Source organism: Leptinotarsa decemlineata, unplaced genomic scaffold (assembly GCF_025532065.1).
Source record: "Leptinotarsa decemlineata unplaced genomic scaffold, Ldec_3_MD MMD2_P_RNA_scaffold_11, whole genome shotgun sequence".
Classification (NCBI taxonomy): Eukaryota; Metazoa; Arthropoda; class Insecta; order Coleoptera; family Chrysomelidae; genus Leptinotarsa; species Leptinotarsa decemlineata.
In genome coordinates this window covers 784,039-799,507 of record NW_027412525.1, presented here as the reverse complement: position 1 = coordinate 799,507, position 15,469 = coordinate 784,039, and the positions used below count along the sequence as shown (strand labels likewise).

The window sequence follows — 15,469 nt, the reverse complement described above, 5'->3', positions numbered from 1 at the left end:
GATTTTTAGTACAAAAACCCAAAATTGGTCAATCAAATGCTAATAACTTCGAATCTTAACAGAAATGTCCGGTTTTTTAAATTTATTTTATTAGTCTTATGTGTCCCCAATCGTACTAAAGTAGTTTGAAGCACCATTGTGTCCAAAAAAGTTATGTACAGAGCATTTCAACTTTACAAAAAAAAAATTAACCAGCTGTCGCACCCTCAGAAGTCGAAACTTGTGCGAGCTAAGGATTAACGAGATCTTACCTTTCAACGTGTGATTCCTAACACGGGTTGGACGATAGCAAGTGAAAATCGATCGTTCAGACTAGGGCTTGAACCACCGATCAACAAGGCAGTCGATTCGAGTGAGTGAACAAAGCACCCACGTCAAACCGCCTGGCTACCGACCGCTTATAATTCACTTTTTAGATTCGTCAGAACATCCTAGACATATTCCATATACAAACTGAAGATTGATGAATACTAGGTCTTGCCTTTTAACATACTAGGAATCGCATAGTATACAGAGGGGCCTCGTTACTTTCAGCTTGCATAAGTTTCGACTTTGAAGGGTTGTCATTCTTAGGGGAGCGACAGCTGGTTAACGAAAAATCTGATAAAATACAGCCACCTCAAATCGAATATTTTTGATTATAAGTGATAGCTTAGGAAAGCACCTCTAAAGAATAATTTCTGTTCAATGTTCAAGTTCAATGATACTAAGTTCAGATGGGACTCGACTAGAGTCTTAAAAAGGATTAAGTTTTGACTTTTGACAAAGATATTCCAGATTGTTTTGTACATGTAAAGTACACATGTGTTTCATGTGCCGAGATGACTTGCCCAATTTATATGAAATAAGTCCAAATATTCACTTTGATACAAGAAATTTGGATTTCATAATTAGGTAACGAGATGTCGAAGCTGCTTAAAGGTAGATTTTTACAATTTATAAAAAAAAAGTTCTATAAATTCGACATTTTATTCCACTCAATAAAATGCAGATAACAATTCACTCAAAAAATACATTTTCTGACACAAAAAATAATACCAATGCAAAATACCAGGAATGAGAAACAGAGGAACATTTAATCCTAAATGATCAGTGTTATACTTAAACGCAACAGCGGAATGTTTTCACATACAAACTCATACAAAAATAAATAATTTTTTCAAATGTCTACATTTTATAGAAGAGCTTTGACTTCGTCGTAGAATACTAATACAAGGGCAGCCCCTGTACCTCTGAGTACATTCGATAGGGCACCTTTGAAAAATGCTCCAGGTCCTTCATTCTTAGAAATTTTCATCCAACAATCAAGAGTATTCTTGTACATAATGTCACCCTTGGCACGACCAGACTGCATCATCATACGTCTCCTTACAGTATCAAAAGGATAAGAAATAATGCCGGACACACTTGTTACAGTCTGCAAATAAATATAGAATGTTGAGAATTTCAATAAAAAATCATTTTAGATTATAAAAATATCTCAAAATAAGTCAGTGAATGGGTAGTGGTAATCTAGAGTCATCAAAAGAGGCTCAGCCAAGAGTATAACATCATTTGTATAAAAAGTTCAATTATTTCAATTGTTATATAGAGAAAAATATAACTTATCGCGGAAAATTGGGTATTGTTCCATTTCACATGGCACTATATGGAGAGCAATATTGCTGGATTTTTCACAGGTGTACATTGTATTTGGGCCCAGGCGCAAATTGATGTCAATTATTCTTTCTCAAAAGCATAGAAAATTGTGTAGGAACTTCCAGAAACTTGCATAAAAATATAGGTGAGCTATAACTGAAATTCAAGGCCTCAAGAAAAATCTCTAATATATACAAGCAATAAACTAGACAATTTGAATGTTTCATAAACCAATATTTTCGAATAACCTACAAGAAATGTTATATTTTGTTAATGTTATGCAACAGTTTATCTATAAAATTGAAAATTTCAATCTGAAATTGAGTTATAGGTTATTGACACCAATATTTGAAACAATAAAAAATCTACTTTTCAACAAAAAAAATATATTTCTATCAACGAAAGTGGCTATTTCTATTCAAATTGGCAGCATAGCATAGGAGCCATATTCCCAAGTTGAATATAGTAGCACTATGAGAGAACAATTTTCGAATGAAATGACAATTGCTGAAATGTTGCGTGTTATGACCAGATTGAGATTGTACAATATCCAAAATGCACAGATTGTCATTGAAGACATCAACTGCTTTTCAGAGTGCAACTCACTGCACACCTTTTTTTGTTAGCATGTTAATACAATAAAGATTTGAAGTATGTCACTTTTCTATGTTATTTATTTATTTATTTCTTAAAAATTAAAGAACCTTTAAGACTTAAGACAATCTTAGTGCAAGTGGATTTGTTGCAGAAAGGTTCATAACATGTTCTATTTATAGTAAAATATTGTGTTGAGATAACTAATTAACTGTATGATAAACTGTCCAGATTTGTTGTCGAAATTAAATGTTAGCGTACCTCTAAGCCAAGAAGCAATGAAGTCTTGCTCAGAATTTCTCTGATCCTATCACAGAAGTAGATTATAGTTGGGTCAACAATGAAACCTTCTTTTATATAGCATCCTTTTCTTCTACCAAATAAAAAGGAAGACAAAAACAACTAAGATTTGCTTTTAATCAAAGAAAGTTCTTGTTGATGATACTTTGCAATCAGTACATACAAACTTAAATCAGCAATTTTTTAGATTTTGAGGAGAATTGATGTACTAATGCTTTTGACAGTTAACAATGTTCACATGTTATTTACTACAGGGTTTCCAAGATTTCATCTTTTCTATTACACACATAGTTGTTTTCACTAATAAACTGTAGGCATTTCATATTTCACAGTAAGTCAATTTCATATTTCATCAGTTCGGACTTCAATTGTCTAATATAATATAAATTGATCTGATAACCCTGAAAAAAATCAAAAAGATAAACCGAAAATAACAATTTTATTAAACACAAAACTGAAATTATAAAGAAATAACATACAAAAACAACAACCAAACAAATAAAAATTGAAATAATAATAAAAGCTGAAAAAATTTAAAAAATTAAAAATATTAACAAAAAAAGAAAAAATAAAAATTAAAAGATTTCAAACCAAGTTATGTCACAACGTTTCGATTGTTAGTATCCACAATCATTTTCGGGTGATAACAGTTATCATTTCTATTTTTTCTTTTTTTGTTAATATTTTTTAATTTTTACAATTTTTTCAGCTTTTGTTATTATTTCAATTTTTATTTGTTTGGTTGTTGTTGTATGTAATTTCTTTGTAATGTCAGTTTTTTGTTTAATAAAATTGTTATTTTTGGTTAATCTTTGATTTTTTTCAGGGTTATCAAATCAATTTATATTATATTAGACAATGGTAGTTCGAACTGATGAAATACACCACGAAACATTGTCAACCACCTTCAAACAAAAGTCAATTTCATATCATAATTATAAACTCAAAATCTTTACATGGGGGGTTGTCAATATTAGTGAATTTCAAAAATGAAAGCAATTCCTCATCAAAAGGTAGTGATGTTTCTAGCACTAGGCAAACATTTCGTTTTCATTAATTCATGACTTATAGCCGATGCAAAAATTGATAAGGCACGTGTATTTTTTATTGACCCATATTTACCTTGAAATTATAGCTAAAAATTATTAGAGAGAACAAATCAGAGCTATTAGGCCGAAGTCAAAAGAAACCTGTACCACCAATCTTTTTGTCTGCTACTGTGGCAAATATCTTCAGTGGTGTATTCGAAGATGAAAGTATCAAGTTCTTTTCAACCATGGCTTACCAGCCCGGATTTTGTTCTATGATCTTGATTCTGGTCGTAAAAGCCTATGTTCTCAAATTATATTGATGTTTTGTAATTGGGAGCTTTCCTGTTCAGACAATCAACAATTTTTTAAATAGAATTTTATGTTTTATACTTACTTGGGCAATGAGGAAGGAAATGATAAACGGTGTGTTTTTAGGATCTGGCAACATTCCCTTAGCAGTATCAAAGAACCCAAAGTATGCTGCACGGTATATAATGATACCTTGCACAGAGACTACAAAACCTCTGTATAAACCAATGGGTCCATCAGATTTGAAAGTCTTGACAAGACAGTCGATTAAACCTGTATACTGTCTTTCACCGACATTCTTGCCTACGTCAGCTCCAAGACTGAAAATAGAAAATAAGATGATATTCTAGTGTCGGCCCCGAATTTGTTCAAATTGTGCAAAGTATTGCATCAGTGAATGGGTAGTGGTAATCTAGAGTCATCAAATGAGGCTCAGTTCAATAAAAAAGCATCATGTGAAAATACAAATTTGTTGAAAATTAGTAAATGGAATCATATAATGATCTGAAATTACAACTCACCGCGTTCTGGCATAATCAAGAGGGTACACAAAACAGAGTGAGGTAGCTCCTGCAGCACCACCGGAAGCCAAATTTCCAGCAAAATACCTCCAGAATTGAGTGCGTTTGTCAACTCCTCCCAAAAATACTGATTTGTAAACATCTTTGAAGGCAAAGTTCAAAGCCTGAGTGGGGAAATATCTGATGACATTTGCTAAATTACCCCTCCAGTAGCTCAATACACCTTGCTCTCTTGGGATACGAACAAAGCAATCGATCATACCTATAAAAATAAAATGCTGATTATACACAATAACAAAACTTGAAAATACATTAACACATCCAGAAATGTCAGTGAATGGGTAGTGGTAAAGTTATAGTCATCAAACTTGGCTCAGCCACTCGTGAAACATCATGCAAAATATATTAGCAAATAAAAATTATTTGTTAGGCTAATGACCTCTGATGTCAAGACTCAAAGAAAAAAAAACTATTACATTATCATTATTATATTATATGAAATAGAAAGTATATCTGCAGTCCAGTGATCCTAAATTAAGAAGTTCTGATACTAGCCAGTTGAAATTTTCAACATTAATGCATAATTTGAATTTGGTTTGTTACTGGTAACAGTAAAACATTAGATTCAGGGCTCCGAAATACGCACTTTCTACCTGTTCCCAAATAGGAATAAAATTAGTCTCAGTAATGGCAAATGAATGAAGACTGGAAATAATGTTACATAAGACATTTTATTCAAATACTGAACAATGTTTCTATTTTGGTTAGTTAGAATTAATATATGCATCTGTAGGATAAGTGTATTTATAATAATAATAATAATATTTATTTGCCATTCAATTTGAAATACACAATAATCTTAGTTAACGACAAATAAATATAGTTCCCACAGAAGGATAAACCTGTGCGTGTGCTATATCATTTTAATATACAATAATTATAATGAACGAAATATAAAAAATAAAGTTTCTTTTAAAAACAAACTGAGATTTAAAGAAATTATTTGAAACTGTCATCAATTGCCTTTCAGCATTTCATGATAGTATCGTAATCCTAATCTTTTTAGTAGGTAATTGGCCCAAATAGTTGTGCAATTTCAATAGTCAAGTGTCCAAAAATCCTTGCATATACACTAATAAGTAGAGACCACATCTACCCTACCTAATGACTTTTTCGTCTGCACTCATTAGAATACCGTAACAGCTGTTATTTTTGTATCCTAATATATGAAATACTATATCTGCATGCTAAATAAATATTTGAAAATGGTATCAAACAAAATTCAATGGTCCCATTGATTCCTTAATTATTAGTTCATTAAAATTTAACATCACCTAATGCAACAGTAAAGGTAAAAACTTTCTAAAGACAAAAATATGTTGGGAATTTTTTTTTTTCCTTTTGAAGAAAGAAACAAAGATGCAGATTTTGACATACTTTGGATACTTCAGGGAATTTTGAATTGAATTGAAAAACATGAAGTTTTGAATGCCAACATCGCTCCTGATTTCCAAATTGACTAAAACAGTGCAATGTGCTAATTTTATAGACCTGCTGAAAGCATTTATTCGGACTAGATGGAAAATTTCGGTTCTGACAAAATAGAATTTGTTCCTGTTATTAAATTGTTGTAGCTGTCTACAGTTGTAGTCACTTATTTTAAGAATGTAGAAGAATAATCCCACATTTGTCATATTTTTTCTCATGTATTCAATTTTTTTTTTGTGATCAAACTTATTGATGTCCAAAAAGAACAGTTTGTGTTGATTTGTACATTTACAACAATTGCCAAGAAAGAGTTAACTTCTCTCTTTCCTGGGCCATAAGCTGTTTATTCATCTGATTAAAGGTGAATGTAATACTCGATTAGCAAGTGAAAATCATCAGTTATAAGTTGAAATTCCCACTTTCTAATAGGCAGGAAACAAGTGAGAAATAGAAGTTGGCCAACTTATAACTTTTTTTACTTTAATTGCACCAAATTTTTCATTAGTATGTAGATATAGACAAATGAGGGATTAATTAAAAACCTAATTTATCAAATTTCAGATTCTAGAAATTCTTAGGAGTGGTGATGAAAAAAATACACAATATACACATACTACAGTGAAGCAGAAAATTAGCACAAAAATCAGTACAAACTCAATAAACAATACGTTTGAATCCAACTCCTACAAGAAATTTTTCTTGAGAGAATTTTCTAGTTGAAGTTCGGCTGAGGTTACTATACTAAATTTCCATAATAGTAGGCACTAAATTCTCAGAAATATGGCATTTGAACGAAAACATTGTTGTCAGGTAATTCTATATACTTTATCATCTGATAAAATATGTAGAATCACTACCTGACAACGTTTTCGTTTTAATACAATATTTTTGAGAATTATTGCTTATCATTATGCAATTTTAAACTGACAGGATAGGAAATAGCCATGATGCTCCCTAGGTGTCTCAGGGAGTCATTAACATTGCCTAACTAAAACACAAAGCTACTAAGCCCTAAGCACTTGCATATATTATTGCGACTCTTCAATTGTGAATTCATAAATAGTATGGCATTTGTTGCTTAATCCTTGTTAACTAATAGTCCATTTTTGTTACTTGCTCTGAGAGCCAATTTATACATCTCAATTCCTGTCTCAGTCTTAATTTCAGTCACAAAAAAAATTCAAAGGATATGTCTTCGTTTCATTCAGTCCTCAAATAATATCTTTGAACGTTTCCGAATTTCAAATTTTGGGAACAGTAAGATAACAGTAATAATGCCCATGTTCACAAACAGGTATTGATTCTTCAAATTATCTAACTGAATGGCCTACAATTACTTGTTGATGGATCAATGAAATTAATGATTTTCGATTATGTGTAGAAAAAAGTTATTTTTGTAGCTATAACTGTTATACAAAAAGAGTCACATTTATTGAAATTATTCGTGAATCGCACAATCATAGTCATATTTTTATAGAAAATTGTTAAAATTTGTTGGAAAACATTTTTTTGGGGAAATAATTTCGTCAATGACGTCACATCTGTCAAATATTGAAATAATTTCAAAAATATTGTGAAGGGTCTTTCAAAAGAACGGGTATTGGGTTTTGCATTTGGAAATGGAGTTTTCCAAACTAATGATAGCAAATACATGAAGGGAAAAACAATCAACAGAATGTGCTAATATGGCGGGTACTTAGGCACTGCAAACACGTGGAAATATCTAAGCAATTCTTTAAATACTTACCTCAAAATCATACTGAACTCCTCAGCAGTCTGCAGAAAACGAAACATGAAATATTTCAATTTAAATCAATGAAAAACTCAAAACGTTCCAGATAAATGTGGTAAGTACCTTTGTATGCATTTTCTGCAGATATTTGTTTGCTAGCTGCTTGTACTTGTAGAAGCAATTTAACTCGTTCAATTGGTGCTACTGCGGTTTTGGCTACAGCGGCTGATATTCCACCAGCGAGGAAATCTTTGAGAAATGCCTTAGGATCGGTCGTCATTTTCACTACTCCACTTGAACACGTTCACGCCAAGCGAGCAGAAAGGAAAAGAAAGAATTTGACTTGACAGAAATTCAGCTAATATTTCATAGGTGACGTCAGGCATAAACAGTGCTGCCAGCCCAATCGGTTGTTTTGTGCGAGGTTGACGTCAAAACTGCACAAAATCTGACTTTCATTAGTTCGGACTTCCATTGTCTGATATCATATAAAATTATTTGAAATCCCTGAATGAACTAATAAAAAAGAAGAATTAAAAATGAATAGCTGAAAATAACAATTATATTTATAAAAAAACCTGAAATGAATTGTGTGTGTTTCTTGTACTCGGCAATGCGAACATCCAATGGCCTGTTAGTTTCACCGATATAGGATTTTCCGCACTCACAAGGTGTTTCTGGATCTGAAGTAGGTTCTGATGTTGTACTTGGATCCAATTTTTCTTATCCTTTCCGATAATCATCTGATGTAGGGAAGTACAAGTACTGGTTGTGGCGGCTTCTCTTCCTTGTAGAGTTCTTGCTGTCTTTTAGCTAAGGCCTGTTCTACTATTGAAGGTCATTTTTGATGATGCCTAGTTCCTTTTCGAGACCTTCCTTTGTATAAGAGCCCAAAAGCACGGTCCAGTAGAGTCTTGATGATTCCTCTTTTAGTCGATTGATGGTGGTTGGATTTCTGGTTCAGATAGTGTCCTGTGTGAGTGGGTTTTCGATATACAGATGTTTCCCATTTAGTGTCTGTCCTCTTCACCACTACGTCTAAGAAAGGCAATTCTTTGTGGATTTCCTTCTTTCCTTCTCCATTGTGAAAGTGATGGAAGGTCTTACGCTGTTGATGTGTTTCAGAAAGGCGTGTAGTTTAGTATTCACATGGTTTCCTATTATGGAGGTGTCGTCAACGTATCTCAACCACACACGAGGTTTCTTGTGGGTTTCTGCAATGGCCAGAGTAGCAGGTAGCTGTAGCTGCCTCCGTGATGATATGTTATGATATCCTAGAAATTCCAGGTCTCCTAACTGAAATAACAAATGTACGGTAGGCTCCTCTTGGAGCCTACTGAAAATAAAGGAAAATTAGTTGCATCATTCAAATATATATATATATATATATATATATATATATATATATATATATATATATATATATATATATATATATATATATATATATATATATATATATATAGCCAATAGCCAGAAACACGTGTCCGCGGTTTGCCTCACTTTTGGAGTGTTGTGTCCACTAATTGTTTCATTTTTGATTTTTATATCATATCCACTCGATAAAATATCTCTTTATATATATATATATATATATATATATATATATATATATATATATATATATATATATATATATATATATATATATATATATATATATATATTTGATTGATGCAACTAATTTTCCTTTATTTTGGGTATTTCAATATTAAATTCTACAAAAAGGATTTGAAGCTTTATATCTTCTATTAATTATCTGCGAGCGCTTTCGACAGTTGGTAGTACTGTCATCTTCTGCCACTCCTCAAACTTAACTGGTCATCTTGTTGTCTGTCTCTTTATACGGTCAGAGCGTCTTAACTCAGGTATTCAGGTACTTTAGGTAAATTTGCCTGTATTTGTTCTGCATCAGGTACTCTTCTTCGTGTTAGATCTTCTCTAGGAATGTGTATGGTTTTGTTTAATATATTGAATGTGAGATCTTGTTGTGTTTTGATTTGTACTTGTTCCTCGATAAGTGATTTATGACTGTTGAATTTATGGATGTTCAAGTTTTCCCAAATGTCCATGCGGTTTCCCTTGTTGATTTGTTTTATTAGTTTTATGTTCTCTGGTGGGGGGAAATTATGTGTGTTTTGTATGGCGTGTGTTGCAAGGTTTGATTTATATACTGTTGGATTTATGTATGCCTTTTTGTGCTCATTGTACCTTTGGATCAGTTTTATCTTGGTTTGGCCGATATAGAATTTGTTGCAGTCCGAGCATTGTATACTGTATATCCCGTTTTGGTCTTTGTCTTCTTCTTTTTCATAGTTGTTTATTTTTTGTGTTATCTTCGTGTTCGGCTTGTATGTGATGTTGATGTTCAGTGGTTTGAAGATGTTTGTTAGTTTTTTGGTTTGGTGTCCTACGTACGTAAATGCTGTCCATCGTTGTGTTGTTTTGTCTGTTGGGGTAGCTTGATCCTTGTTCTGTATTTTTTGTTTGATTCTGTTTTCTAGTTTATCTATTGTCTTTTGGGTGTATCCGTTTTCGTTCGCTATTTGGTATATGATTTTCCGTTCTTTGTTTCGGACTTCATTGCTGAGTGGTATCCTTAACATTCTATATATGAATGCGTTATAGGCAGCCATTTTGTGTGATGGTGGATGGTTTGAACTTGCGGGTATGGTGGAGCTTGTTTGTGTAGGTTTCCTATATATTGCTATTTGAAATTGTGTTTTATTGATATAGGATAAAACCACAATCCTGTGTGATCAACTAATCAGTTTCGATGTGGAAAGCCTTTACACCAACGTGCCGGTCGAAGAAATACTCCAAATCATACAGAGGAAGCTATCCGAAGACGGGGACCTGGAAGCTAAAACGAATATAACTGTAGATGTAATTATGGAATTGCTAGGATACTGTGTACGAATCTGTTATTTCCAACTGAAGGGCGAATTCTTTACACAAGATGAGGGACTGCCAATGGGATCGCCACTTTCACCAGTTATAGCCAACATATATATGGAGTGGTTTGAAACTTTGGCCATTGAAGAAGCCCACAAGAAACCTCGTGTCTGGTTGAGATACGTTGACGACACTTTCATAATATGGAACCATGGGAATACTGGACTAGACGCCTTCTTGAAACACATCAACAGCGTAATATGTTCCATCTCTTTCACAATGAAGAAGGAAGGCTACAACGAATTGCCATTCTTAGACGTATTGGTGAAGAGGACCGACACTAAGTGGAAAACATCTGTATACCGAAAACCCACTCACACGGGACAGTATCTGAACCACGACCCCAACCACCATCAATCGACTAAAAGAGGAATCATCAATACTCCATTAGACCGTGCTTTCGGGCTGTATAATACGAAGGAAGGTTTCGAAAAGGAATTAGACATCATCAAGTGATCTTCAACGGAACGGAACAGTCTTTGGCTAAAAGACAGCAGGAGCCTCGCAAGGAAGAGAAGCCGTCACAACCAGTGCTTGCACTTCCCTACATCAAAGGATTATCGGAAAGGATAAGACGAATTGTATCCAAGTCAAACATCAGAACCTGCTTCAGATCCGGAAACACTATCCGTAACAGCCTCACGAAAACCAGGCCACCAAACGAGTACTGCGATTCCAAGAATTGCATTTACCGAATACCTTGTGAGCGCGGAAAATCCTATATCGGTGAAACTAAGAGGCCATTGAATGTTCGCATTGCCGAGCACAAGAAACACACACAACATGGGGAAATCAGCAAATCATGAATAGAAGAGCATGTGAGGAACATCAGTTTAGGAGGCAATTCAAAAAAGCCGCATACATTTTGTCCAACAATGTATTCAGCCAAGCTAGCGTGGAGATACGCAACATATGGAAACCCATAATCAAGCAAAAAATGGCCAACTCCCGCCAAACGGTCATCTCCCACTAAACCGGTGAAGCTGAAAAAGGAGATAAGTGAAAGTACTCGAATGACCCATAAATAGTCATCTCTCGGAGGAATTAGTCCAGTCCATCACCCGAAGACGATTGTGGATAATAACATAAATCCAAGTTTAAATTCGGAAATTTGGAAATAAAATAGCATGCCTCTTCTACGCATTTAAAAAGAGTTAAAAATACTTCTCATAGCATGTTACAAATGTTGCGCGACACTCCACAAAACTGGACAAAACAATCTTCAATTACAAATGACTACAGACTGAAATACTTATCCTGCATGGGCTATTATTGATAAATTTCAAATAATCGAAAATCAATAGTCATATCATTTAATTTTAATGACTTGTTCACCCTTTATAATATTTGTAGCCATATTGATATGTTTTAAGGATAAGTAATTTGCTTTATTCTAATGAATTAGTAATATTTCAAAGGAAGGTGGATTCAATTGCTCCATATCACATTGAATTTTTTTTGTATATTTAGGGAAAAAAATGAAAGTAAAGCTGCAAAAGTACATATTTTTTTTGGCTGATATATATTCAGGTCACCAAAGTGTATACCATAGTGTTTCAATCAAATCAAGTAACCATAATGCCTTGAAACATTACGTTAAAATTTATTTTCTGAAATAACATATTAAAAAAAACCCTTCAATTCAACATATTTAACTATCTATTAACTGTTTTTATATTTTGAAGTAATATCTTCATCAGAAAACTGAAAATGGTATTTAATAACATTACAGTGAGATTTTCACAAACAATTTTGCGGAAATTTCACATTGAAGTGTTTTTCAAATACGTTAAATGGTTTTTCCATCAACTGCAATAAAACGCACGTTAATAGGCAAAACCTCGTTAGCTCATACAAGTTTCCTCTTCTGAGGGTCGTTTCTAAGGGGGCGACAGCTAGTTAACGAAAACAGCATATTTTTTTCAACAAATTGGGTCAATTCGATCACATAGGCAAAACGGGTTATGTGCCTTTCTTTCAGATATATTTGGTGAAGAATGAAACTTCTTACTTTGACAGAACTCAATTTTCACTTCAAGATAAAATATCTTCGTGACAAAAATATTCAATACAAAAATTGTTGCAACTGAATTTTGATATTGTCAATGGAAATAAAACCCCTTTTCACTAGACTGCCCCAGATTTTTTTCACTTTGCAAGATGTCATTTTGGGGAAAAGATGAATTATTTACTGGTTACCTTGAAAACCTATTTTTGAGAGGGAGCTCGGGAGGGTGATAAAAGTCATTTTTTTAGTTATCTCAAAACACATGTTCCTTGGAAATGAGATAGGTATGCTGCATCTATTAAGTGAAATCCTTAGAAATATCATTTATTTACTGACATATGGGTTCTGAAAGTGTTATAATAATGAATTTTCAGAATATAGGTCCCCATTTCTATTTAACTTCAAAAATTGCACTTGTACTTCACCCAAATATCCTCCTATTGCCTAAGTGATTTCATATAATTATACCATGAAGTATATATCTTCATTTGACACCATTAGAATCACTAGATGTGCCACATCAGATTTTGCAGACAGATTTAATTTCAATACACAGAATATATAAGGAATGAGTACTACTAGTTTAACATTGTGTGGCGGTCATAAATATTACGCCGTTGTTCTTTAACTTGTCTTTTCCATTTGTCTTGCTGGTGTCCAACCCTGTTCAAAACATTTCCCCGTACACTCATGTTATGTGACATTGGTCCAGCAGATACATCATCCTGGAAAACAAATTCTCAGAAAAAATAAACGCAGTTTCAAGAAATTACTTCTTCATTTGTGTGTTCCTGATAATTTCCTTTTATCCGCTTATTCAAAAGGGGATCCAGTATTATAAGGAATGCCATGTATATCACTAATATCGAGATTACCCAAATGACGATGATAACAACAACTTTTATGATTGTTGTATTGCGATTTTCATATTTGCATTCACATCGAGGACAAAATTCTCTTTCCATTCCAAAAATGTCTTGTCCTATCCTGGGCAATATAACTCCGTCACAGTTACTGCAATAAAATAGTTCATTTATTTATGTCTTTGTGCTCCACTGAAGTAGATGTATACCATTTATTTGGTGGATCATTTGTTATATACAAAATTCTTGATGTAAGATTTTTGGTTTCTTTTTTATTTGAAACAGAAGCAATGCTTGGGCAGATACATTTACATCTTTTATCTTCGTATGACTGAGCCTGAAATTATTTGATGTGGAACATTTTACATTTGTATTCACCTGTTGGTTTACTGTACCTCTGATTTTGGTAACAAATATATACTCAAAAGAACAACTATATAAAAATGTAACTCCATCATTCAACTTTTGAATACAAATCAATTTAAATAATAAAAATATGGATATACACTATTTATTTATTACTATTCCATTCACTTCACTAACTTTCATTTTTATTCTAGCAGCTATCTTTAACAGCAGAGCTAACACCAGTGTTGCCATAACTCACTTGTAAGAGAAGACTCATGTATTTTTTTATCCTCAGAAAACTCCAACATAGAAAATACGCAAATGTCTCAGTTTTGAAATATTTTTATTTCATTAGTACAATATGCTGAATAAAGTCGTGAAAAATGTTTTGAATTACAAACTTCAAAACTTTCATTTGTTTTCAATACAAAATTGGAAATAACGAAGTTATTTGGATGTAGTATTTGAAGTTGTGTCCCAATTGAATCATCAAGCATCATTAAAACTAGTATGTATTATTGACCGAAGATCCCTAGAGAATATAATAGTGGACTAAATAGATCGTCACTTGTCAAAATTTGAGTATCCGATGCTCACATGAATTTAAGAGTTCATTTCCCTTAATTGTTGAATGTTTTTGGTGTTTTTTCTTTTGTATTTCGAATATTTTAGAAAATTATAAGAATTCAGATATATCTGTTTAAAGTCTGTTTCTCCGTTAATCAGCTGTCGCCCCCATACGAACGACAACTCTCGAAAGTTGAGAACTTGTGCGAGCTGAGGACTAACGAGATCCCAGCTTCAGCCAGATAAATTCTCTCGAGAAAAATGTCTGGTCGAGGCGGGAATCGAACCCACGGTCTTCCGATCGTGAGTCGGGCGCACTACCACCGCGGCCAATTCCACAACAATATAATAAGAATGTTTTGATAATCTGATGTGCAGTGGAGGAATGAATTTCTGAAAGTTTTCTAGAATTAATCATTGAAGCAAAACTGGATTTGATCCTGCCCTCATTCTGGTGATATCCCCGAGACAAATTTCAAGAAGCAACTTCTCTATCCCAAGATGTCTTGATAATTTGATGTACAGTGGAGAAGTGAATTTCCGAAAGTAAACTTTCGAAAAATGGTTTTTAATTTCGTGTGTGAAGTTTTTTGGGAAACAAATTCCCATCTTCATTTTTTGCATGTGCATGGCCAGGAAAAATCAAATTGCTTTAGATGGCATATGATTCTTCATAGATTAGTGAAGAAAAAAATGCCATCGATAGTAGATATATTATCTTTAACTGAAATGAAGCTGCAAGCTTCACACTACAAGTATTATTTAACCGTCTTGGAAAAGTGGGGATTATTTTAGGTTAAAATTCTACTTGATATACTATCACACACTCTATTTATAGTTGATGATGTTCACTCACTTGAACTATGTATCAAATATTGGAAAGAGTGCCATTCTATTGTATATTCTATTGAAGTTTATATACATAAAAATAATTATTAAATTCATTTCAAATCAAATCATATTCTAGTAACTTTTGAGATAATACTAAAATATTTCTGTGATCTGACTATATTATAATGTGTCTCCATTGTATCAGTTCATTCTCAATTATAATAATGGGTAAATACGTTTTTCCCGCTTATAGATGACTCCGATTTCAAATATGGAAAAATAAT

General features: G+C 33.1%; 2 protein-coding genes across 3 annotated transcripts; both read right to left on the bottom strand.

Annotated features, from left to right (window-relative positions):
* Positions 1–950: 950 nt before the first annotated feature.
* Positions 951–7,952, bottom strand: LOC111514348 (ADP,ATP carrier protein 1). Of its 2 annotated transcripts, XM_074169191.1 has the most exons (5): positions 7,737–7,878; positions 7,629–7,657; positions 4,394–4,655; positions 3,958–4,192; positions 951–1,417 (listed from the first exon to the last, which is right to left on the bottom strand). In XM_074169191.1, the coding sequence occupies exons 3-5, from the start codon at positions 4,651–4,653 to the stop codon at positions 1,175–1,177; spliced, it is 738 nt and encodes a 245-aa protein (XP_074025292.1). In that variant the 5' UTR covers positions 4,654–4,655; positions 7,629–7,657; positions 7,737–7,878; the 3' UTR covers positions 951–1,174. The 2 variants fall into 2 exon arrangements, with proteins under 2 accessions (XP_074025292.1, XP_074025287.1); XM_074169186.1 differs by lacking the exon at positions 7,629–7,657 and having other exon boundaries at positions 7,737–7,952.
* A 4,932-nt stretch (positions 7,953–12,884) lies between these two features.
* On the bottom strand, positions 12,885–14,030 carry LOC111514349 (uncharacterized protein CG1161). Its single transcript, XM_023170587.2, has 4 exons — positions 13,835–14,030; positions 13,649–13,776; positions 13,350–13,590; positions 12,885–13,301 (listed from the first exon to the last, which is right to left on the bottom strand). The coding sequence occupies exons 1-4, from the start codon at positions 13,895–13,897 to the stop codon at positions 13,155–13,157; spliced, it is 579 nt and encodes a 192-aa protein (XP_023026355.1). The 5' UTR covers positions 13,898–14,030; the 3' UTR covers positions 12,885–13,154.
* Between the last annotated feature and the right edge of the window lie 1,439 nt (positions 14,031–15,469).